The 23,974-nt window shown below is 53.2% G+C and overlaps 1 protein-coding gene across 1 annotated transcript; it reads left to right on the top strand.

Moving 5' to 3' along the window:
- Nucleotides 1-1,324: 1,324 nt before the first annotated feature.
- Nucleotides 1,325-23,930, top strand: Sh3gl1 (SH3 domain containing GRB2 like 1, endophilin A2). Its single transcript, XM_052191927.1, has 10 exons — nt 1,325-1,521; nt 20,520-20,588; nt 20,711-20,783; nt 21,255-21,398; nt 21,561-21,694; nt 21,776-21,934; nt 22,070-22,173; nt 22,541-22,665; nt 22,747-22,803; nt 22,966-23,930. Exons 1-10 carry the CDS (start codon nt 1,477-1,479, stop codon nt 23,160-23,162), a joined length of 1,107 nt encoding a protein of 368 aa, XP_052047887.1. The 5' UTR covers nt 1,325-1,476; the 3' UTR covers nt 23,163-23,930.
- The last annotated feature ends 44 nt before the right edge of the window (nt 23,931-23,974 follow it).

Here is a 23,974-nt window from a genome sequence, read left to right as displayed (position 1 = left end):
AATGAAGAAGGAAATAAAGGACTCTCTTTCTAGCTGTATCATCAGCTAGATTCATTAGAAGGGAGACACTGAAGGAAGGACCCCAGAGAGAAGGCTGGTGGCACATGTTAGGATTGGGGTGACCACTGAAGGTGATTGGTTTGCCGTGTGAAGAGCCAAGCCGGGCAGTGTCTGGAGAAATGTAAGATGTAGCTTTAATTGTTCCCTCTCCTCTGTGACGTGTCGCCTGTCAACTTGATGGAATCTAGAGTCAGCGGGGCTGGAGCCTCTGGGTGTGCCTTGGGGTAGACCCGCCCACTGTAGACACCCCATCCCCTGACTGGAATTCCCTGTAAGTGGAAGAAGGGGCATCAAGCAGACACCCCTGTTTCCTGACTGAACTGCCTCAGCCTCCTGCCCCTGTAACTTTCCAACTTTGGAGAACCACAGTACAAACTCCTCGTTGTTTCAAGCATTTTTTGTTTTGTTTTAGAGCATTTAATCACACCAACGGAAAGAGAGATCAAAACACTTTCTGAACTGGAGACACCCTAGATTGAGTTCTTATGTTATTTTTATATTTAAAAAAATATTTCAAATGCATTTTGTTTGTTTTATTTTTTCGAGACAGGGCTTCTCTGTGTAGCTTTGGCTGTCCTGGAATTCATTCTGTAGACCAGGCTAGCCTCGAAGTCAGAGTCACCTGCCTCTGCCTCTGCTGGGATTAAAGGCATAGCGCATGCGCATGCGCCACCACTGGCCTACCTCACATTCATTTTGAAGTTATAGGCATATATGTGACCCTGTGTACTTGATGGCAGTTAAAGGAGGTCAGGAGAGGGCTGACCTGGAGCTGACGCTACACACAGCTTATGAGCAAGCACGTGGGTGCAACCTGATGTGTGTGCGAGGAACTCCCATCTCGGCCAGGGCAGCAAGCGCTCTTACCTGGAGAACCATTCGATCTCTAGCCCCTAAGATATTTCATTTTACCTTGCTTTGCCTTTGTTACACTCGCGCTGGCAAATTCTGCTCCGCTGTCCCACGCACAAATAAAACAACTAATTAATTAAAACTGACTTTGACTTTATATGTACTCCTGGACTCTAGAGAGAGCTGCAGCGCGCACACGCATTTCTGGCCTCTCTAGGCGCCACCTCATCTCGTTGGTGTGGGCGGGCTTCCGCCGTTCCTCCCGCGACGATGCTCTCTCTGGCCAGCAGAGGGCGCGCACGCGCAGAGCGGCGGAGCGCGCGCGGATGCCGTTGTAGGGTGGGGTGAGGCGATATGGGGGCGTCACAGGAAGTGTGCGGTTGCCAAGTAATATCCCGGCCGCGCGTGCGCGCGAGCGGGGCGAGGTGGCTTCGGGGCGGGTGCGCAGAGCTGGCAAGCTGATTTGGCGGTGGCGGCGCCGACCTGCGCGCGGAGGAAAGAAGTCGGTTCGGTGGCGCCGGCGGAAACCCGAGTTGGAGCGGGAGCCTGACGGCGGCGGGCGGCATGTCGGTGGCGGGGCTGAAGAAGCAGTTCTACAAGGCGAGCCAGGTGAGGCGAGGCCGGCCGATCGGGGCTCGGGCCTGCTTTTGGGGACCGCGGACGAGCCGAGCTGGCTTCCCCTGGTCTAGCGGGGAAGGGAGACCGGGTCCCCGTGCTTTGAAGGGGGACACCGGGTGTGCGCGTCTAGGCGGCTCTCAAAAAGCTCTGGAGGGCTGGCGAGAGGGCTCCACCGTGAGGGGTTTGCCGCCAGGCTTTACACCCTGAGTTCGATTCCTGGGACCACAGGATGGAAGGCGAGACCCCTAAGTCTCCAGGCTATGCCTCCTAGACTCTCACCACATAGCCTCAGGCCACAGAAAATTTTTGTCTAGGTTGCTATCCAAAAAATCTTAGTGGACACTTTTACCAAGTCCACACAGGGCTTGGAAAAATAATCAGTGTCCCACTCTTTCTCTTTCTCTCTCTCTCTCTCTCTCTCTCTCTCTCTCTCTCTCTCTCTCTCTCTCTCCCCCCCCCCCCCCCCGTCTCTAAGACGGGTTGGAAAAAAACTAAACAAAAACAATAATCAGTGTTTCTCTCTCTCTCTCTCTCTCTCTCTCTCTCTCTCTCTCTCTCACTCTCTCTCTCTCTCTCTCTCTCCCCGTCTCTAAGACGGGTTGGAAAAAAAAAAACCTAAACAGAAACATTCGTACTCACTAGGTGGTACACATCATTAATCCCAGCACTCGAGGTAGAGTCAGGTAAGCAGATCTCTTGAGTTTGAGGCTGGCCAGGATTACGTAACATAAGAAGACCCTGCCTCAAAAATGAAAGAAAAAAGAAAAATCTCTTGGTGACACTGTGCCAAGTTGAAAAGCGACAGTGAAAAGTAATTTTCCAGGCTTCCGAAGTTACAAAATGTGTCGGGTTTTGTGTCCCCATTTCTAAAACATATGTAAGTTTCTTTGAAAGATCCTTTTGTACAGCCATACCTTACCGTAGATTCCTGGATACTCGGTGGTTTGGGGTCAGTACTCCATCCGAGCATGACTCTGGACTGAAATTATCCATTCTGGCTGTGTTAGCATGCCGGAGTTTTCTAGGGTGGGCACCCTGGCCTCGGTTAAATAAACATCAAAAACCCTACCCCAGCCAGGAGCCACATTCATCTTGACCGCAGATGTCTTCAGACATCTTGTAATGTAATGGCCCTCTAGAGAGCTTTTTGGGTTTTTTGAGACAAAGTTTTGCCGCGTAGTCCAGGCTGACCCAGAATTTTATATCCTCCTGCCTCTGCCTCTCAGGTGCTGGGGTGAGAGGATGCCTTTGTGTGTTGAAGGTTTTATTTTTGTCTCGAACTCCTGGGCTCAAGTGGGCCCGCTCCCTCAGCCTTCTCGGTGCTGGGACTAGGTTATATGTCCCAGGTCTCTGCTTGGGAAAACTCACTCATGTGTCTCTGTCAGGCTAGAGTGGCCTCATACTCATTGTCCTCCCTTCTCTGCCTCCCGGTGCTCAGTTACAGACATTTGCCACCAAGCCTCACTGACCAGATCAGTTTCGTAAGATAAATTCCCCAGACGTGGATTGTGAAGTTCACGACTGAGTTTTCTGTTGTCTGTTTTAGGTTTCTTTTCTTCTGACTTTTCCCCTTCAGAAAGGAAAAGCTTGATAGATTGTGCTCGCTCGCTCTCCTTCTCTCACTCCGTTTCTCTCTCGTTTGAGGGATGTGTGCTGGGGTTGGAACCCGGGACCTCGCCCACGCTGGCACAAGCTCTACCCTGAGCCATGGCCCCCGCTTGGCATGTACTTTACATGGGACATTACCGGAGAGCCTGGCAGGCTGTGACCCCAGACCCTCTGGCGGCTGAGGCAGGAGGATCAAAAGCCAAGTGAGTTCCAGCCTCTTAGTGAGAACTGTTTCAAAATGAAGCCTGTGTAGACCGCCTGTCTGCTGTGTATGATACTCCGGAGGTCACCAGGTTGATACTGGTGTGGCTGGAGAGGACTCTTCTCTCTGTACATCACAGCTCAGAGGCCAGACCCCTCCGAGAGTCTGGTGGCTGCACTCCCCTTCTAGAACTCCTGAGTAGCTCTCAACATGCAGAGGACAGAGTAGGTAAGTCTGTCACCCACTCTCTGATAGGCTACAGCAGGATTTTAGATGTGAGTTCAGGACAAGTCTGGGCTTTGAAGTAAGAACTTCGCATATCTCAAAACAACAGCAGATGATCTGGGTGTGATCTCAGCTGGTAGAGAACTTGCCTACCACGTAGGAAGCCTGGCTTTGTTACAAGTCGAGGGCCAGCCTGGTATACAGTGTTAGTTCCGAGGGTATGTCATGAAACCCCACTGCCATTCATTGTCATGCGAGTCTTGGATCCTTGCAGGGAGGTCTGGGAACGTGTAGTTTCTGTAGTTTGCCTGCTTTCTGTTCCAAGAAGCCCCAGAAGTGGTAATCCTGTGGCTGTGCAGTGCAGTCTGAGAATCCTGGGTGTGGAGCTGGCTGAGGAGATTCCACAGAGAGATGAGCAGCAGTGTAAGGAATGGCTTGGCCATGCCTGAGAGAAAGGTTCTCCCCCAGTCTGGAGAGGCCCAGCCAGAGGGAGCGGTCAGCTGGTGCTGTCACCTAAGAGCTGAGAAGAGTGGCTCAGCAGTTGCCTAAGGATCAAGACATGTGTGCTCTCTCTGTGGGCTGTGGGGAGGCTCGTGTGGCTGGCCATAGAGATGACTGAAGAAGGAAGCGCGGGAGTGTTGCCTGTGCAGCACACACTCCCAGATGGAGTGGGCTTGGGTGGACTTACGCAGTAGGCAAGAAACCTTATACACCTGACCCCTCAGGATGCGATGCCAGCCTGGGCTCTGGTTACCCTTCTGTTTGAATGCCTGTGGCCCCAGAGCCCTCAGGCGGAGTTCCTGGAGGCCAGAGGGACTCATAGGGCAGCCGCTAGACTCTTTCCCACTTGGAGGGCCACGCATCCAACCCACCTACAAACCTGGAAAGCTCAGCTCAGTTGAGGATCCATTTACTGTTTAGACATCCCAAGGCCCTGTCCCAAAGAACTTTGAGCCAGCTCTCGGGAGCTGCACACAGATGGCCCACGGCCCATCCTCTTCAACATGGCCCGGGTTCTCAACATTCTGCTTTCACCTGGGTCCCTTCCCTGTATTTCTTTTCTCCAAGAAACACCTCTCAGGTCGATTCCTGAGTCCCCAGATTATCTTTTCTCATAAGAAAAAGAAACCACAAGCCAGTGTGTCAGGGCATGCCTGTAATCCCTGTGTACTAGAAAGTCAGAAGGGTTGTGGGTTCTAGGCCAGCCTGGGCTACATAGTGAAAGCCTGTCTTTAAAAAATAATAATAATAATCAGGCAGGAGAGAGGTTGGGGCTCAGTAGGTAGAACACTCATCTAGCCAGTAAGGAAACCCTGGGCTCCATTCTCAGCGCCACACACCTGTCATCTGGAGGTGGAGACAGGAAGATCAGGACTTCAGTTACGCGGTGTGTCTGAGACCCACGTGGGCTACATGAGACCCTGACTCAGAAAAAGCAAAAGAGGTTCAGAGGTGCCAAGGCAAGGATGGAGCTGGACAGGTATCTGGGCTCCGACAAGTGAGCTCTACAACTTGTGCAACCCCCACCCACCCCTCACCCCACCCACCCAGACCCAGTGATAGTATCCTCACAGGTTCCCAGCGCATTACCCAGCAGAGCCTTGCAAAGTCATGTATAAAATGAGCTTGGGTACAGGTGGGGAAGTGGAAGGGCGGCGGCTCTGGCAGCAGGGCTTCTAGTGTTGACCCTCTACCTCCTCGCCCTGGTTCTGAGAAGTCTGGGTGCAGATGGGAATGGCCTGAGGCTCGGAGCTTTGTTTGGGTGTCTGGACTGCTAGCCTGAGCTGGCTGCTGTTCTGACCATTCTGTGGTGGCCTGGAGGTGGAGAGTAAGAAAGAACGGTGCCCATGGCTGCCTGGCATGCAACCCCTACCCCACCCCACCCCCCTTTAACTAACTCCCTTTTTGCCTGACAGAAAGGGAAAATTTGAAAAGAAAGAGTGTTTGGTCAGAGCTAGGAAAAAGAATTACTAACTGCATTTTCTATTGACTGTGTGTGTGTGTGTGTGTGTGTGTGTGTGTGTGTGTGTGTGTGTGTGTGTTTATAGAGACTGCCCAGTGCCTACCAAGTACCAGGCAAGTGCTTGGTGAGTGCCCTGCCCCCATGGCAGTGCCTAAGGCTTTCAACTGTGCTGGAGTTGCCTCTGTCCCAGCCAGCCTGCTGCAGAAGGGCTAACATCCCGTCAGGCCTGAAGGCTAGGAGGGGCTGCAGCCTGGGGACTCTGTGGGTTTGGGGGTGTGTTTGGTGCTTCTCCTCTGAGATGGGTACAGCTGAGTACTGAGCTACACCCCAGCCTCTGCCTTGATTTCCTCCACATGAGGCCACGTTTAATCTGTAAGCTGAAAGTCCACCTGAGTCAGAGCTCTGGGCTCCCAGCGCCCATCTAATCATTTATGTAGGTGCTAGACACCTCCTTCCACCTCCCCCACACCTAGACAGTCCAGGCAGCTCCAGCCTCTGGCTTTACAGCCGCAGCCTGTGAGGATTGTCACATATTGTTTGTAAACCCCACCACCATAGTCCTGTTGGCCCACTTCCCTTGGTAGTACCGTCCAACGTCCCTGTGCTTCAGCGTGGGCTCTTCCAGAGAGGCATGTCTGTGTGTGTCTGCGTGAGTGTTCATTCCCTTCCGCCACACACAGCCTCTGACCCAGGGACCCAGGGCACAGCTACACCATCTCTGCCACCCCACAACCTACTTCCCTGATGGGATTTGAGAGGCCGCAGGAGCGTATTGTGTGGGGTGGGGCATGGGACCAGGCCTAGGTGTGACTCTGCTTGGCATCCCCAGCCCCAGCTGCAGCTCCAGCCTGTTCTATTTGTTTATTGTGGGGGCCAACCTCAGGTACCATCCAACCCCTGGGACTCACCGGTTAGACTAGCCTGGCAGCCCGTGTCCAGCAGCACGGGGATTGCTTGTCTCCTTACATCCAGCCTTTCACGTGGGAGCCAAGGATCAGCGCCGCGGGGACCATCCCAACTGAGCCATCTCGTTCCCTGTTTCCTTAGTTTTACTTTTCTAAGGATTTTGTGTATGAGATAGGGGTCTCATTCTATCACCTAGACTAACAATAAGCTCAAACCAGGGCCATCCTCCTGCCTCAGCTTTTCAAATGCTGGGATCACAGGTGTATGGATGTTTGGATGGCTGGTCCGTTTTTGAGCTCTCTCTGGAAAACCAGAGGGAGAACTGCAGCTGCCTGTTGAGCCCTGCTGCTGCTGCCTAGGTAGGGCCTCTGCCCCTCCTCCTGCCCTCTGCAGGCCTTGCATTCAGCTTGCAGGATGCCTCATCTTCCTTTTCCGCCCAGCGCCTAGAAAACCTGCTGATTTGGACCAAGGGGGTCATGAGACACTTCCCAAGCACTCTGGACCACAGCTGTGGCTTCCTCCCAGGCCCTGACTCAGCACCTGCCAGCAGACCTCTCTGGAGTACTCCCATAGCCAGGGTTCCTTCCCTGCTGTTTCTTCCCCTAACTGCCGCGTGTAGGGAGAGTGGCTAACCTTTGAGGACCGGCATGCTTACTCAGCATTTCAGGATGACACAAGTGCCCAGGATGAAACTGGTGCCCTGTTGTGTTGTCCTGGGTCATGAGTAGGAACTGTTTCCGTGCTGAACTGGGTCCTGGCCTATGCAGAAAATGTGCCCATGCAGCTCATGAAAGACATGTCAGTGAGAAAGCAGATCGTTCCCAAGGCTTCTGGGGTTCCAGGCTAAGTTGTCTCCCAACATCAGGAACCTCTCAAATCTCTGTGCACAGCTTTGGGGTCACACTGGTGGGTATTCTACATACCGTCAGGCCAGTCTTCATGGCTCTGCCCACACCCAGCCCAGGCTGTGCTGTGCTCTGCTCTACCTCTCTGTGGTGACGCTGCATCTCGCCTGGTCCTCTACCCTCCTCCCATCTACCCTGTCTCTCTGGCATCTCAGTGCTTGCTGGAGGGCAGCCCTCTGCCCATGAGCACGCAGGAACTTCAGCCTCATGCTCGTTGCATCCCGTGTGCTCTGGGATGGCTCACCGTGCTCCTAGAGGCAGGCTATGCCAAGACACGCTTTTGGCACCAGCTGACAGGCACCACCAAGGTGGCCTTCTACTCAAAGCTAAGAATGGGGCTTCTGCTCTGTGACCTCCCACAGTGTCCCTGCCCTGATTTCTTGGGATCACGTAGTACTTGGGGGAACATGGGTCCTTTGAAATTTGGTCAGGAGCAGGTCTGACTGGTCTTACAGAAAAATTAGTCTAGCTGTAGCCCTCTGGCCTTAGGTTCTATCTCCAGGACTCAGGAGAGAGGCCTGCTAGACTGGGCTATAGCAAGCTACAGGGTATCACAGCAGCAACTGGCAGAGCATACTGGGAACAGCCAGGCTGCCTTTCTCCCTGGGGGAGCTAGGCCACCCTGCTGGGAGTATCAGTCTCCACACACCCCTGCTCAGGCCTCCATGACTTAGACTACCTCTATCCCAGAGACCTACTTCCCTTCATCCAGGTGGCCTCTCATGCACTTGCATGTGGTTACCCTGCCTGCCACTCCCTGCAGAGCAGCTGCAGCCGCCTTGTCCTCTAGGTCCCTCCTGACCTCCCATTCTGTCTGTGAGCTACTCCTGAGCACCCACCTCTCCCACACCCTCATCCCCTATCCCTGCACTGAGTGTGACCCCAGTTGCCTTTCCCCGGCTGCCCACCAGCACTCATATGGACTGTTGTGGGAAATACTAAAAAAAAAAAAAAAAAAAAAAAAAAAACAACTTTTTTTTGTGGTTACAGTGCTTGTGTCGTTGCCCCAGCAGCCTGGCCGGTCATGCACTGCCAGGCAATGGCCGACCTATTTTATCTCTGACTCAGAGCTCCAAAATCTCTCTACCCAGCTCACGCCAGCCTGTGCTTCAAATCCTCCACACCCTTTGTGGTACACATCTGGCAAACCCACGCTTTGCTGCCATAACGTTCTCTCTTGAACCCAGACAACCCGCCATGTGAAGGAAAATGCAACACAAGCTTAGTTCAGAAACAACGGTAACTCAGTCTCTGGGAGCAACAACTAAAACCTAATCTTGTAAGCCTTATTAAATCGGATTCCTCTGGTGGTGAATCCTTGCGGATCCACCATGATACCAGGAAACTCTAGCAGCTACATCTTACCCCTCTGCTATTCCTGTTCCAAAAGACCTAACTCTTTCCTGCTTCCTCTCTTCCTCCATCCAACCCAGAAGTCCTGCCTACTCACCCAGTGATTGGCTCCTTTATTCATTGCTTCACAAGAACAGCAACCGGCCCATCCACAACACTTCCCCCTTTCTGTTCCAATTAAAAACAAAACCTTTCTCTAATATAGAGCACAACTATTACCATTTCATAACTTATAAGATATAGATAAACCTAGCACCCAGTCCATCAGTTTTGTCATTAAGATAGAATATTGTTATCTATCCTAAATTAAAAGACTTATCATTCTACACATGACTCATGGCTTTGGATTGTATGTCATCTGAAAACCATCCTCCTAAATCTGTTCTCTAAAGTAAATAGCCTGGGTTGGCTATGAGACTATAAGTAGTTTTTCAACCCTGTCAGAAATCTGAGAATGACCAACATTAACTGAAAATATATAGGAAGCCTAACACAGCTTCCAGAACTGAGACAAATTGTAGAGACAGCTGCCTACCTGTATAGCCCCAGTAAATCAGGAAGATGGAGTATGTTTTCAGTCTTCTGGCCCAGGATTATCCGACAGACCTAAAGAAACAGGATATTAAGGTCTAGCCTACTCTGTCTTGGCAGAACCAAGCTGTCCTAAACCTGTAATTATGTCCTTTCTTTGTATTTTGTCCTTTCTCAGTATTATGTCTATAGATGAAAAGAGGTAATTCTTCCCTAGTGTCTGTCTCGCCACAACTGGAATAACTCATAGATGCTCAATTTCTTGTTTGAATCCAAGTCAGGGAAAGCTGTCAGGAGCAGACTAGTCTCAACAACAAGTGGATAAGTAACATTAAGTGTCACATTCTGTGGATTTCTGACGTTTTTGAAAACCAACTATGTAAAACAATCTGGACTGTTGTCTGTTAACTACTCTCAGCTATTTATAATTAAAATATCTGAAAACACACTAACTCAGAGCCATGAATTTGCTATTTGGCCCTGAACCCACAGACTTAATCATCTCAGATCAGTTTATAATAACAGCAGTAGAAGAACTGGATCTAAGCCCTGTACTTTTAAATTTTTAGTATCAATAGAAGACATTTATACTAATGAAAACTTTGATTTTTTTGCATCAAAATAAATTCTGTACCAAAATAAGAACTTATAACTTCAACTTAGTAACAATTATAAAGATTTCTACCAAATGAGATATGGCTATACAATCAGTTCTAGCTATTTCCTCCCTGTTCCAAATATGACCACTACATTCCCTAAAAAGACAACCTATAATAACCACCTCCAGCCCCAAAGCCCAGGGAACTGGGGCGATGATTCTTCATAACTTCCTCAAGCTGAATATGGACATTGAGATATATTGAAGCTGGGGTTAGAGGTAGGGAGTAGAGGGGGTAGAGGTTGGTTAGCTTTAAGAAGGCCACACCAGCAGTTGATTTAGTCTCTGATGACTGTGTCTTGACTGGATCTGGCTGAAAGTCCAAGACATCAGGAGGTCAAGCAGTTCAGTTCAGCATGTCTGATGATGAGACTTACCAAGGATGTATATTCTGTAATACACAAATCTCAAAACAAAATTTTAGTATCAAGATAACTTTTTTGTTTGATTCTTTCAAATCTATTTCTTCAGGGGGTCTTCCTCTATCAAATCTAATCCATATTACTCTGGAAGGTTATAGATACTAATCACCTTTTCTAAAAAACACAAAAACAAAACCTTTCTTCCAAATCAGCGTATCCTTGAGCCAGTAACCAGAAAAACCTTTACTTTGACCCCTCTCCCAAAGGAATATAACCACAAAATTCAATATCGCATCCATTTTAGGAGTTAAGACAATCCCAAACAAATGAAGTAAACTAATACTATATGTTGCCTATACTAGGCTTTTCTTGTCTTGCCAAGCAGCAAAGGACACTCAAGATTCCCATGCAGCCCACATTAGCAGAATATGAGCTTCCTGTGGCTGCTTAAACAATCTTTACCATCTTTCTGTTTGGTTCTCTGCCCAGAGCCACAGACATATTTTATTAATACCTGTATAATCTGTCTGTTGAACTCTCCACCTAGAGCCACAGACATAGCTAATTAATACCTATTCAAAGCAAGCAGTGATTATCACTGCACTCTCTACTCGAGTCAGTGACTAATATTCCCTGTCCTAGTTCAAATTAAAACAATCCAAAACAAATGAAGTAAACTAAAATGCTTTGTGTGCTTATTCTTAGCCCTTTCCTATGTTGCCAAGAGGATATAAAACCCAGTATTCCCATGGAGCCCACATTAGACAGAACATGAGTATCCTGCAAGGCAAGTAAAGCAATCTTATACCATCTTATGGTTCAGCTCTCTGCCTAGAGCCACAGACATTGATCTTATTAACACCTGTTCACTGCCCTCTATACTTGAAGTCAGTGACTAATTTTCCCTATCCTAGTTCCGAACTACAGGCAAAATTCCCCGCTTGATTTGATTCCAAAAGGACCTAAAGCTCTGCTGCTTCCTCTCTTCCTCTATCCAACCTGGAAGTCCCACCTACTCGCCCAGTGATTGGCTCCTTTACTCATTAAGGGGCTTGGTTCACAGGCCCACCTGCTGCCTGTGCTGTGACTGTTCACTCCACAGCCTGACTACTCTTCGTGGGAAGTGCTATAGGTACTTTGTTTTCAGATAGTCGTATTCTAATCCACCCTAACTTGAATTCACTATCCTGTTCCAGCTTCCCAAGTCCTAAGATTTCAGCTGTCTGCCACCATGTGTAGCCTAAAACTCCATTTTAAATCTACCTTTAATGGATTCTTCCAGGATGTGACATAGTGGCAGAATCCCCACCCCAAAGTCCCCAGTGAGGTGCTGGGGTGTGGCATAGGAGTAACCCGTACTCCCCTACTTAGATCTCAGTATGGCAGGGGCTTTGGCTCCAGCACCAGAACCGTGGAACAAAATGCAGGAGGGGAGTTATGTTGTTTTTGCTTGCCATGATTAGGTAAGTGGAGTTTCAGCTACCATAGGGAGAGAGCGAAGAGTAAATTCTCTGGTCCACAGTGGGTGCCCCAGTGTCACAGGATTGAGAATTGTGCAAAACTCAGTCAAGCCCACCTACAAGTTTCTCTTGGACTTCTGTAGTAGCTGTCAAAGGATCATCATGGGAATAGTGTTCACACCCCCACATCACCTCTAGGCGTCATCTGACCTTTGGCAGTTTTATCTTAATTCCCTAGTGTCTAACATCATGACTTCCCTCATGGTCTCAGGGAAATTGGGGTTGTGCAGGGTTTGTTTGTTTTGTTTTTTTGAGACAGGCTTTCTCTGTGTAGCCTTGGCTATCCTGTAGACTAGGCTGGCCTCGAACTCAGAAATCCGCCTGCCTCTGCCTCCCAAGTGCTGGGATTAAAGGCGTGCCACCACCACTATGTGGCAGGGTCGTGCAGGTTTGAGATTGAGTCTGAAGATAATTGAATACCTGAGGATTTGGAGACAGTGAGGTTGCAGGCACCTGGAAGGAGGGGTGGCAGTCAGTGGCTTCTGCTGGCATCTGCCTTAAGGAGTGTCCAGACATCACTGTGGCCAGCAGGAACCAACTGCAGTCCAGCCCTGCTGGCTGTCAGCAGGACAGTATGTGATGCTGTTTCTGTTAGGACTCAGCCAGCAGTGAGTAAAGATGCTCTCTGAGGCCCTTGCAGAGGGCCTCCATTCCACCCTCTCCAGGACAACAGGCTCTGCACACTAACAGCTAGTGCTGCCTCTGTTCTTCAGAGCCAGGCAGAGCGGTAAGCTGCACTTGGCCTGTGCACTCCAGGACTGTGGGATACAGGTGCCACCTCCCTTCCTCAGTGTAAGGCACAAGCTGTTTCTGACGAGATCTAGGATGAGTCTGTTAGTTAGGGACCCCGAGATGGCATGGGGCACTGTCAGCAGGTGGTGGCAGATGATGACCCAGATGTCCATATGTGGTGGTTGGAAATCTGCTTTGTGAATGAGCTGTCTGTGAGCTCAGATGCTGTCACCATCTCATCTGTCATTTGTCCTAGCAGAGGGGGAAGATACCTCTAAGTCTCTCTGTATTTGCTGTGGGGCAGTACATTGTCCTCATGTTCATCGTGTGGCCGATCCCTTGGGCAGGTGCCCTGGCTTTTTCTGAGAGCCCTGCCTGCTTGCTGTGACCATATCAGTATCTGTGATCCTAGTCTGGAAAATAACCAGGTTATTCCATCGGTGTGACCCTGTCCAGGCCCAGAACCACAGGTGCAAAAGCTTGGGAGGCTCCCAGGCCTATGGTCGGCCCTGTGCTCTGAGACCCAGGGCTGTTGGCCTGAGCATGGGTCCTAGTACTCAGGAGACAGAGGCAGGAGGATCACCATGAATTTGAAGACAGAGACCCATCTGGCTCCTGTGCTTGGCGTGGTCATCAGCCAGCAAGTCTCTGCATTTCCTTGCTCTGCCTTCTGAGGTTCCCCTGTATTCCCAGGATCAGCATTCTCACAGAGCTGGCACCTGGGTCTGTGTTCCTAGTGGGATCAAAAGCTACCACACAGGCCGGGCAGTGGTGGGCACGCCTGTAATCCCAGCACTCTGGAAGGCAGAGGCAGGCGGATTTCTGAGTTCCAGGACAGCCAGGGTTATACAGAGAAACCCTGTCTAGAAAAAAACAAATCCAAAAAAAAAAAAAAAAAAACTACCGCGCTGCTTCTCGTCCCAGCTCCCCAAGCCTCCCACCAGTGACACCACAGCCTCGCAGCCTCCACAGTCCCGGGCTTCGGTCAGTGCACGTATTTTTCAGGCTGATCTCTTGAGTGTGGTGCTCATGTGCTCTTGGGTCCCAGGATGAGGAAATATAAGCCTCACAGGCCAGAAAAGCTGATCTTGGGATGCTGGTGTGCTGCTGTTGGCTGTGACTGTCCAATGTCTGTCCAAATTAAGTGCTCTGCACTGGTGGCTTGGAATTGTTTTGAGTGGGACCTGGCCTCTGAACGTCATCTTTACTCTGCTCTCAGTAACTGTAACCACATGCCTAGGAGAGGCAATTTTGCCGAGAGAGGTTTGTTTTGGCTCATTTGGGAGGTTTCAGTCTGTGTCATAGACTGGTTTTGCTTTAGGGACCCCAGTGTTCCTAACAAGGGCACACTCATTGCTGGGCCTTTATTGAATGGGAGCCAGTATTGTGAGCCCCCGCCTTGTTGCTGACTGAAGGCAGCGGTACCTTCAGATTCTTTGCTCCTCTGATGCTCTGCAGACCCACCCTTCAGCTCTGCACACTTGACCCATGGGCACTGATGATAGGTCACTCACTGGTCACAGGCTGCTGAGTGTTTATTCAGGAAGCTGGCGATACGGTCAGGGCTGTGCATGAAGCCCAGTTCACCAGGTCAATCCTGTGGGTGTCCTGCACCCCGAGCCCGCAGTAACTCCTTCTTGCAGTGACTCTGGCACTCACAGTGTCCAAGAGCATGGATTGCAGGGGGAAGGCACCTCTGAGCTTGGTTTCAGGTGCTCTCCTGAGGAACATGTTGGCAGTTTTAATAGGACTGGGTTCCTCTCGCTCATCGCACAGGCCACTGGGGTCCAACTATTTCCAGACGGGTGTCCACTCCTCCCTCCCGGTCTAGCCCAGCACCTCCTATGGACCTGCTGGTGGTGTGCGTGCTTAGGCCGATCACCTCTTTTCCCTCTTGAATCTTACAGACAAAAATAATATTGTATGGCCAGCAAGACCTAGACAGGGTGGATCTAACTAGCCAGTGTCGTGACAAGCACCCAGGAATCCCAGATATGTACAGTGCTGTTTGACTGACAAGGCCAGTAATGGGCAGCCTCTGTAGGAAGGTATGAGTGACTCACAGAGCACACGGCCACTGGAATTCAGATGTGGGAAGAAGAGGGCAGTGAACATCGATGTCACCCAAACATAATGATGTTGTGCAGCTGGGACTGAGGGCAGGACAGTTTGGCACTGCTGTCACTTTGGGCTGAGGCTGGTCAGTATTACATCCTTGGTGATAATGCTTGCTCGCACAGGGGAGGGGACCAGGAGGCTTGGGTTGTGTGCATTTTACTCCATAAACTCAAGATGAAAGGTCCTGTGCACACTGGGAGTTGGCACTCTATCCATCTACTCAGAGTCCTTGGAGTGGCCGTGACCCAGCCTCACTTCTGAGGTGAGAACAAGGCTGCTTAGACAGAGCTGGGGAAGGTGGGGTCTCACAAGGAAAGGAGAAAACAGGCAGAGGGCTTTGAAGGGATGAGGTGGCCACTGTGGGGTTTCCCAGCCTCCTTCACCCCTCCTACCATGGTAGCACAGCTGTCACTGCCACAGTGATAGGACACATACAGTCCACTCCCTACCCTGGGGAGTGTGGGTGGGTGTCACTAGCATCTGAGGCTTGGCATGTTGTAGGAGAGAGAGGCTTTCCCCTCCTTTTCTCTTTTTAATCAATCATTCATTCATTTTGGAGGCAGTGTCTGTGGCTCAGATGCCCTGAACCTGTGCTAAGTGCTGGGGTGCTGTTGGCGAGCACACGAAGCCTTGGCTGGCGAGGCAAGTGTTGCACCTCCGTGTGCTAGGTCCTGCTTTGTGCTTCCAAATCAGGCTGGCCTCAAACTTACTGCGGAGGGAGGGAAAAATGGTCTTGAACTCCTGCTGTTCCTCCTGCTTCCCTCTTGAATGCTAGAATATTGGTGTGCCACCACGCCCACCACACTCCTTAGAGAGGTCTCCCTGCAGCCTCCCAGCCTCAGGAGTGGTCCCTGTGGACCTGAGTGGCCAGACGACTGGCTGCTGAGGTGCTGCTCACGTATATTACAGCTGAGGAAACTAAGGACGAGGGGTTGGTTTGGGGTTCTCTGTTCTCAGTGCTGAGGATGGAACTTCAGGGCTGTGATGCAGGACCTCAGGATGTGTGTGCTGCCCTTCCCTTCCCCCGGGGTTCTCCCTGTCACCAGACCTAGGTGACTTGGCACTGACACACTGAGGGTGAGGCCATTCATTTATTTGTCTATTGTCTTAATAAATACTATCTCAACAAATACCCAGTGTTCATGATCTCTTCTGTAGGGGACAGTGTCATCTAACATAACATGCACAGAGGGGTCAGCAGACGCCTAAAATGGGAATGTCACCATTGTCACCCCAGTCCTTCGTGCTTTAGCAGGGCTGCAGAGCCCCACATGCCCAAGCCTAGCTTGTTCCTGATCCCTGCCTTCTGGTAGGAGCCATCGTGGGCACAGCGGGCATGCTAAGCAGCACTGACTGTAGAACCTGGTCTCCCTGGCCTGTCATGTGTCAGTTGTCACCCAGGTCTTGTGTGACAGGTGCAAATTACAGCTTTGGGAGGCTGAGCTGTCATCCTGGTGGCCTAGCAGGGTTTGGGTCATCCCACTTTTGTATCCTGTGGCACAGCCCCACCCAACCACCAGAGCCAGGTCCCTAGGGTGCAGAGCAAGATTCTGACTAGATTGCTCAGACTTTCCAGAACCTTCTGCCATGGTGGGGGAGGTGGCTGTGGTCAGGCTGAGGTAGAGTGCTGGGAACTGGATGGCAGCCCCGACTCTCGCTGCTTCCACGGCAGCAGAGAGTCGTGAGGGCGCAGGGTGGATTCCAACAGGCAGGACAGCCCAGCCTGGGGGATGGGAGGGCTGGGGTCTCAGGGGCCTTAGGTCTCTCTCCCTGATGTGCTTACATGAGGGAACTCAACTTTTATCATCCACTGGGTACTACTAGCCCATGCTCTCATGGCCATGTAGTGGTCACTGGGCACTGCTTCTTGGGTGGTAGGCAGGCCTTCTTAGTCAGCCTTGTATCTATAAAACCCTTCTTCGTTGCTGGGCCTGTGTGGCGCAGGCTGTATAGCCAGCCCCTTGGGCGAGTAGCATCCCTGGGGATGTCTTTCAAAGGCCCTGTGGGCCTTGGGACTGGGGCCTTATTCGGGGCTTGGATTTTCTTTCTTCTTTCTTTTCCTTCCTTTTCTTTAAGTTTTCACAGCCTTCCTGCCTCACCCGACAGATGAGAAGCTAAACTGGCCAGGAGCCTGGCCCACATGCTGGGTGCTTTCCTGTCAGCATAGACATAGGAAGCAGAGTTAGGATGCACTGTGGAAAGTCTTGGGAGACAAACAGGAAGTGATGGCCAGTGACCAGGCTGTGTGCGGATTTCTGCTGTGCCAGCCAGAACTGAGACCCCAGACTGTCTTAGCAAGGCGAGGTGTCTGAGTTGTGATGGGGTCAGGGAAGAAGACCTTAGCTAGGCTCTGCTGACCTGGCACCAGCTGCCAGCCTCTTATAGCTGCCTTGTCCCAGAGTCCAGGGACAGCATGAGAGGGAGGCCTGGAACATTTCTGATACAGCCCATGACTTAATGACACCTTCAGCTGGGAGCCTATGGCTCCCAAAGCTTAGCTCTCACATGAGCCTCAGCCCACCACACAGGGCTGTCTCCTTCATGTGCCTCTGGGGGCCCAATCTGGTCAGGGGGCACCTCCTTAGTGGTTTCCGCGGGGAAATCTGAGTGATCACTGTCACCACTGCCTCTCACCAAGGCTCCTCTGGGGAAGTACCACGCCCTAGTGGCACACTGGGTCCTATTGAACTTCCTGGTAGGCCAGAGGAAGTTCCTTCATGACTGTCACAAAAGGAGGCTGTGGCTTGCACAACTAGCAAATTCCAGTTATTTACGAGGGCCTGGGATGTGTGATAAGGGCACATGGTACCTTCCTGCGCACTTCGGTGGCTCCTGTTGACAAGCTGTTCACCCCACATCCTGGCACTGCTGTTTGGAGCAATGGAGGCCTTTGTCTGGCCCCAAGACATGCCACTAGCTCCAGGGACCAGGACTCGCCATGGGGCAGTGGCTGGCCAACTTCTTGTATGTTCCCTCCTATATTAGCATGTAGGCAGGAGACTCAGAGCTGCTTGCAGAGGAACCTTACCCAGGGCTCTGAATCTTCCTGTGACACTGGGGAACTGAGGCTCCTGACTTAGGACAATCGAGTCAGGACCCTTTTCTTTTCTGGAGACTCCAGAGTGCTGCTCATTTTGCCTGCTCTGCCCACGATGGCTCCCACCAGGGATCAGGAACAGAACAAACGAGGCTTGGGAATGTGGGGCTCAGCAGCCCTGCAGAGCAGGAAGGACTGGGGTGACAAGAAGAAAGGGTGGCCGGAACTCCCCAGGCTCAGGCCATGCCAACCTTGAGGGCCTCAAATGGTAACATGGCCAGAGCCTGCCTGCAGTGAGGACACAAGACTGGGCTGTGTGCTCTCGCTCTCCATCTGTGAACTGTGATCACGGGGACCTGACCCGGCTCCCGCACACCTCACTAGCCTCATCCTTTCTGGCCAGCCTCCATGTCCTGTCCTGTGTTCTCCAGGCTGACATGGGCTCCCTGTGGGTGGTCCCGGGCTGCTGTGGATAACGGGTCTGTCTTGGCGCTTAACACTGGTAAATTGGAGCAGGCGGGCCTTTGCCGACCCCCGCCTGTGTCAGCCTGCCCCCACACTAGGCTAAGCCCGGTCGGAGGCTCTGCTGAGGAGCAGCAGCAGGAGCTGGAAGCTGCAGTGCATGAGGCATAGGTGCTTGCGGCCACTGGACAGCATGGCCACCCATAGACATTTGTCATGCTCAGGCACACACAGTAGGGCCCCGCTTTGACCCTCTGGATGACTGACTAGATGCAGCAGGGAGCACTGGGCACGCCTCCTCCCCTTTCCTGATGTGATCTTGGCTGCTCAGATTGAACCCCCCTCCCCCATGCCAACAAGTCACAGTAAAGGGATGTGATTGTTTAAGGGTGGCTGCCCAGCAGCAGCCCCATGGACCTACCAGAAACCCCACTCTGCTAGCTTCTCTGTCACACATCCTGTCACCTGCCTCATGCTCCTCTGTCTCATGTAGTCATGGTCTGTATCATGCTCTGAAAGACGCTGTCTCTGCTTAGTTTGGCAATATAAGGTAAGGACTCTCTCTATCCAGTAGCACCCTAGTCTCTGTGATCCTGTTGGGATCCAGTCTCCCCAATGTGTCCTCCCACCCCCACCTACCCCAAGTTTATGGTAGCATTGTCAACAGAGACCGCATTAGGCAGACCCAACATGAGTGGCCAGGCCACTAGCTTCCTATGCTCTAAGAGGGAACAAATCTGTGGAAACAGGCTGGCCAGAGAAGTGGGAGCAGTCTTGGTACATGTTGTTTTGGGCGTGTCCCCTAGGATTCCCCAGCACAATCCTGCTAGGGCAGTGATGTGCACACACGCGTCAGCCCTGCCGTGGTCCCTGGACTTCGCTGAGCACTGCTCGGTCTGCACCCCAAGGGGATACAGCAAGGCAGCTCGTGGCAGGCATGGTGACCGCTACAGGACGGGCAGCGTTCTGCCAAGAACCTAGGTGTTTGTATGCTACCGCGCGACCCTGCTGTGCTGTGGGAGGCTGTGATGGCTCCCCACAGACTTGTAAACAGGCTGCACTCTGCCTTTTGGCTCTGGAGTGTAGGTGGCTTGAGTTTCCCAGTTTCCTCTGTGCCTACATTACCTGCCCACTAGCTGTGGAGGAATATGATTTTGCAAAAGGCTCAGCTTGCTGGTGACCAGTGATGTGTGGTTCCAGTCGTACTCTTGGGCATTGGGGAGGCTGGGTTCCCAAATCACAGGACACAGGAGATGGCACCATTAAGAGAGCAACTAGGTGTGTTCTGGGGCCCCTCTTCCTGCCTTGCTGCCTTCCCTGAGACCCCGTGTCCCTGGGCAACAGGTACTATCCCCCAGAAGCTGCGGCCTGCTCTCACTTTCTACATTTACCATAAGCCATGCCTTGTGGTCAGTGACATCCTGCCTCTGCTTAAACTGGAGAATTGAAACTTGTTGTGAAAGCTGGTGGGGCTCCCTGGGAATACCCATGCACCTGGTGGGGCCTGTCCTGGGCCTCTCCATGGATATGGATCTAAGATAGGCTCTGGGGACCTCATGGGCAGCCCTGTCTAGTGGACAGGGCAAGCAGACAGCAGCCTTCTTGAGAGCACTGTGGGTGGCTACTCGCAAGCACGGGGTTGGGAGGTCACTTCTCTGCTCTGCAGTCACAGAGTCAGGAACACCAAAGCCATGGCCCCTGAAAGCCACACTGGTATCTTCTCTTGGGAGATCAGCCTTCCATTCTGCATGTGGGGTTTCCATGCTTTTAGCCTCTGAGCGAGGGCCTCCTACAACTACCCCACAGAATACTTACTGAGCCCTCTGTCTCCATAGCTAGTAGTGGGCCTGTCATACCTCATCTCAGGGTGCCCCAGACAGTGGCTGCCCTGCCTGTGTGTCCTAGGGGCTTGGGTGTGATGAATGAGGATGATTGTGCTGGGCATACTCCGGCCTCGTGCCCTAGACGGGTGACAACCGTTCAGGGCTCTCCAGCCAGGGCCAGCAGGGTTAGGGCCCAGCTGTGTCTACTCTGCTCCAGGCTCCTGATTGCAAAGTGAGTCAAGTTCTGGGTTATCGGGTGTCAGTGTCACAGTGGCAGGCACCAGGCTCAGGCACACAGGAGCCTCCTGGAGCTTGCAGCATCCACAAGGTCTGAGCTGCTGTGGGGACTGTGCTCTGCCTTTGCCAGAGTGACAGGGTCAGGTGGAACAGTGTCCACAGGGAGATGAGCCTGGGCCCTCAGAGGCAGTGCTCACACCACACCCCAGCACTGTTGGCTTCTCCAGGTCTCCCCCAGATACCCCATCTGCCTGCCTTTCCCAGACAGGCACAGCAGTTGTCCCCCACAAGCCAGCAGGAGTGTCTCCTGTGCCCTTACATGCCTTCCTCCTCCTTGTACCCAACAGCTGGTCAGCGAGAAGGTTGGTGGAGCCGAAGGGACCAAACTGGATGATGACTTTAAAGAGATGGAAAAGGTAGGATTCCACACTGGACTGGGGTGTGGCTGGTGGGCCCCACTCCTGCGGGAGGACAGAAGAGTCCGTGTTCAGCTCCATCTCAGTATCTAATAGCTCTAACATGGTGGCTCTCTCCACAGAAGGTGGATGTCACCAGCAAGGCTGTGGCAGAGGTGCTGGTCAGAACCATAGAATATCTACAGCCTAACCCAGGTAGGGCCTGGGCCTCTGGTTAGATCAATGGGAAGGGGAATATGGTATCTGATTCCTCAGACTTCCCCTGAAGTGATAATGGCCATCCCACTCTTTGGTGGCCTCCACACCAAGGATCCCTTCTGCTGACTTGCTGGACCAGTGTGCAGTAGGGCCAGGTCTTCCCAGGCAAGGGTGAGACAGGGCAGTCACTGAAGATGGAGAAGATGGATACCATTTCTGGGAACCCAGACCACAGTGCTGTGATCATTTTGGCCTCTGCAGATGATAAGACTTCTTCCCAAGGCCTGGAGGGAAGGGATATATGGGAGTTGGTCCCCTCTTCTGTGGACTGCCAGGTCCCTGAGAGTGCACCCAGGGACAGCCTGTGGGCTCCCGGGCGGCCCACTGGGCAGTTGGGGATGTGTGGGCCCTGCTCTGGGGTGTGTGGGGAGGAGCCCGGGAGCCCACCTAAGCCATCTGTCCTCACAGCCTCGCGGGCCAAGCTGACCATGCTGAACACCGTGTCCAAGATCCGGGGCCAAGTGAAGAACCCTGGCTACCCACAGTCGGAGGGTCTGCTGGGAGAGTGCATGGTCCGCCACGGCAAGGAGCTAGGCGGAGAGTCCAACTTCGGTGAGGGGCGGCGGACGGGTTGGGTGAGCAGGGCAGCCATGTCCAAGGGAGCCTGGGCAGGAGGGTCTTTTGCTGGCCATACTCTGGCTTGCTTGACTTAGTGTGGGAGTCAGTCAGGAGTGGGAAGCCCTGCCCGGGACAGCCCATCACCCCTCCCTGCAGGTGATGCCCTGCTAGACGCAGGCGAGTCCATGAAGCGCCTGGCTGAGGTGAAGGACTCGCTGGACATCGAGGTCAAGCAGAACTTCATTGACCCACTGCAGAACCTGTGTGACAAGGATCTGAAGGAGATCCAGGTACTGCGCTGTCCTGTCCCTGGGTAGCGGGGAGGGCGCCCCTCTGCAGCTGCGCTGCTCAGCACGTGTCTGCACCCACAGCACCACCTCAAGAAACTAGAGGGCCGCCGCCTTGACTTTGACTACAAGAAGAAGCGCCAGGGCAAGATCCCGGACGAGGAGCTGCGCCAGGCCCTGGAGAAGTTCGAGGAGTCCAAGGAGGTGGCGGAGACCAGCATGCACAACCTCCTGGAGACTGACGTGCGTGCACTCCACGAGGGGCTGCCTGGGACCCACCACACCTTCCCATTGGGAAGAGGGGGTGCCCCCTGAGAAGGGGGTGTCGAACCTCCAGGACGAGGGTGTGGCCGTGTCATCTGGCTTTCCCCTGTGTAGATAGAGCAGGTGAGCCAGCTCTCAGCCCTGGTGGACGCCCAGCTGGACTACCACCGGCAGGCCGTGCAGATCCTGGAGGAGCTGGCCGACAAGCTGAAGCGCAGGTGAGTGAGCCTGCTGCACGCCCTCTGCTGGCAGACGTGGGCAGCGCAACCAGCCTGCCTGGCCGTGCCCTGGAGGTGGCGGGCAGGGCCCTGTGGGACATGGCAGTGGTGCCTGAGCCAGCAATGCGAAGACAAGGGAGCTAGCTGGGCCAGCAGCTCAGGTCCGCACCCTTTGTCTTTGTGTGTCAGACTGCACTTGGCCAGGAGCGTCACTGCATAGGGGGCGGGTGGTGCTGAGGGCAGAGGTGATTGGCAGGGTTTGGTTTGGGTACTTGAGGTGGGGGACTTTGGTTAGGGCCAGCTCAGGTACAGGGCAGCAGAGTGGAAGGGGGGGGATGTGGGCACTCAGGGTTTTATGTTCCTACAGGGTGCGGGAAGCCTCCTCACGCCCCAGGCGGGAGTTCAAGCCCCGGCCCCGGGAGCCCTTCGAGCTTGGAGAGCTGGAGCAACCCAATGGGGGATTCCCCTGTGCCCCAGCACCTAAGATCACAGGTAGCAAAGCAGCACGGAAGGCGCCAGGGGTGGAGTGAGGCCTGTTCAGCCCACTCACACCTGCCTCCTCTCCATTACCAGCTTCCTCATCGTTTAGATCGGCGGACAAGCCCGTCAGGACGCCCAGCAAGAGTATGCGTGAGTGTCTGGGGTGGAGCTGTCACTGCCGTCCTTGGGTGACAGGGACTACTACATGCCCCACTCCCACCCTTCTGCCTCAAGTGTCAGGGCAGGACCAACCCCACCCGCCCTGGCCACCGGCCTGGCTGCAGTGCACTGACCCCTCTGCCCTGTTCCCAGCCCCCCTGGACCAGCCCAGCTGCAAGGCGCTGTATGACTTTGAGCCCGAGAACGACGGCGAGCTGGGCTTCCGTGAGGGCGACCTCATCACGCTCACCAACCAGATCGACGAGAACTGGTACGAGGGGATGCTGCACGGCCAGTCCGGCTTCTTCCCACTCAGCTATGTGCAGGTGCTGGTGCCTCTGCCCCAGTGACCAGCGCCTTAACGCTGCTCCAGTCACTGCAGCAGTCTAATGCCACGGTGCTCTAGAAACACTAATGCTCCTCCCGGGGCTTCCTCCCTCTCCCTCAGCCCTGGGGCCCCATCCTAAGACTCGGAAAGGCCCACCCTGAGGTTCTATGGCCTTCCTGGTGGCAGCTCCCAGCTGTGTGAACCCTTCCCAGCCCGTTGCTGGCGATGGGCCCATGCCCCCTCTCCAGGCTCCCTAGAGGCAGGCAGGTCCTTGGAATGCCCAGCCTGCAGGCAGAGGCTGCCAGCTCCCGCCCAGCAGACGCCCGGCACCTGCTGCAGCTCATGCAGTGCACAGGCACAGACGTGCACACTTCCCACGGGACCACGACCCAGCTCACCCTGCTGAAGACCAAGCACGAAGGCCCTCAAGAGTGGACATTCCCAGGGGACTGGCACCTTCCCTCCCCAGCCAGCTCCGCTGCTCCCTGTTCATGTGACTGCAGCTGACCACAGGCGGCCGGCAGGTCCCTTTTCCAGCCAGCAGGCTAGGCTGGCCATAGCCCCAGCTCTGCACCACAACCTACCAGGCTCCAGTAAGGGAGGCCTCCAGCCTGGGCTCAGTTCTGTTCTTCTCTACAGCTGCCCCACACCCTGTGGCTTGTCCCTGGCACGTGGGGCCACACCCCATGTCCCCTAGATGGGCAATACTGTCCTGCTCTAGCCTGTGCTAAAGTGAACTGTACTCCTAATTTTTTTTAAAAAAAAAAAGTATTAAATATCTCTTTCTGTAGCAGTTGTCCCACCTTCATTCAGGGAAGCCCTCTTTCCCTGCAA

The sequence above is a fragment of the Apodemus sylvaticus genome, chromosome 9, assembly GCF_947179515.1.
Source record: "Apodemus sylvaticus chromosome 9, mApoSyl1.1, whole genome shotgun sequence".
Taxonomy (NCBI): domain Eukaryota; kingdom Metazoa; phylum Chordata; class Mammalia; order Rodentia; family Muridae; genus Apodemus; species Apodemus sylvaticus.
Note: the sequence above shows the minus strand (reverse complement) of the source record. Positions and strands in the feature narration are given on the sequence as shown.

What these genes read in the sequence shown, in the direction of transcription:
- Sh3gl1 (XM_052191927.1), top strand. Translation starts at nt 1,477, where the DNA reads ATGTCGGTGGCGGGGCTGAAGAAGCAGTTCTACAAGGCGAGCCAG. An exon ending in AGTTCTACAAGGCGAGCCAG is followed by an intron (nt 1,522 to 20,519) that starts GTGAGGCGAGGC and finishes TGTACCCAACAG; the next exon opens with CTGGTCAGCGAGAAGGTTGG. An exon ending in GCCGACAAGCTGAAGCGCAG is followed by an intron (nt 22,174 to 22,540) that starts GTGAGTGAGCCT and finishes ATGTTCCTACAG; the next exon opens with GGTGCGGGAAGCCTCCTCAC.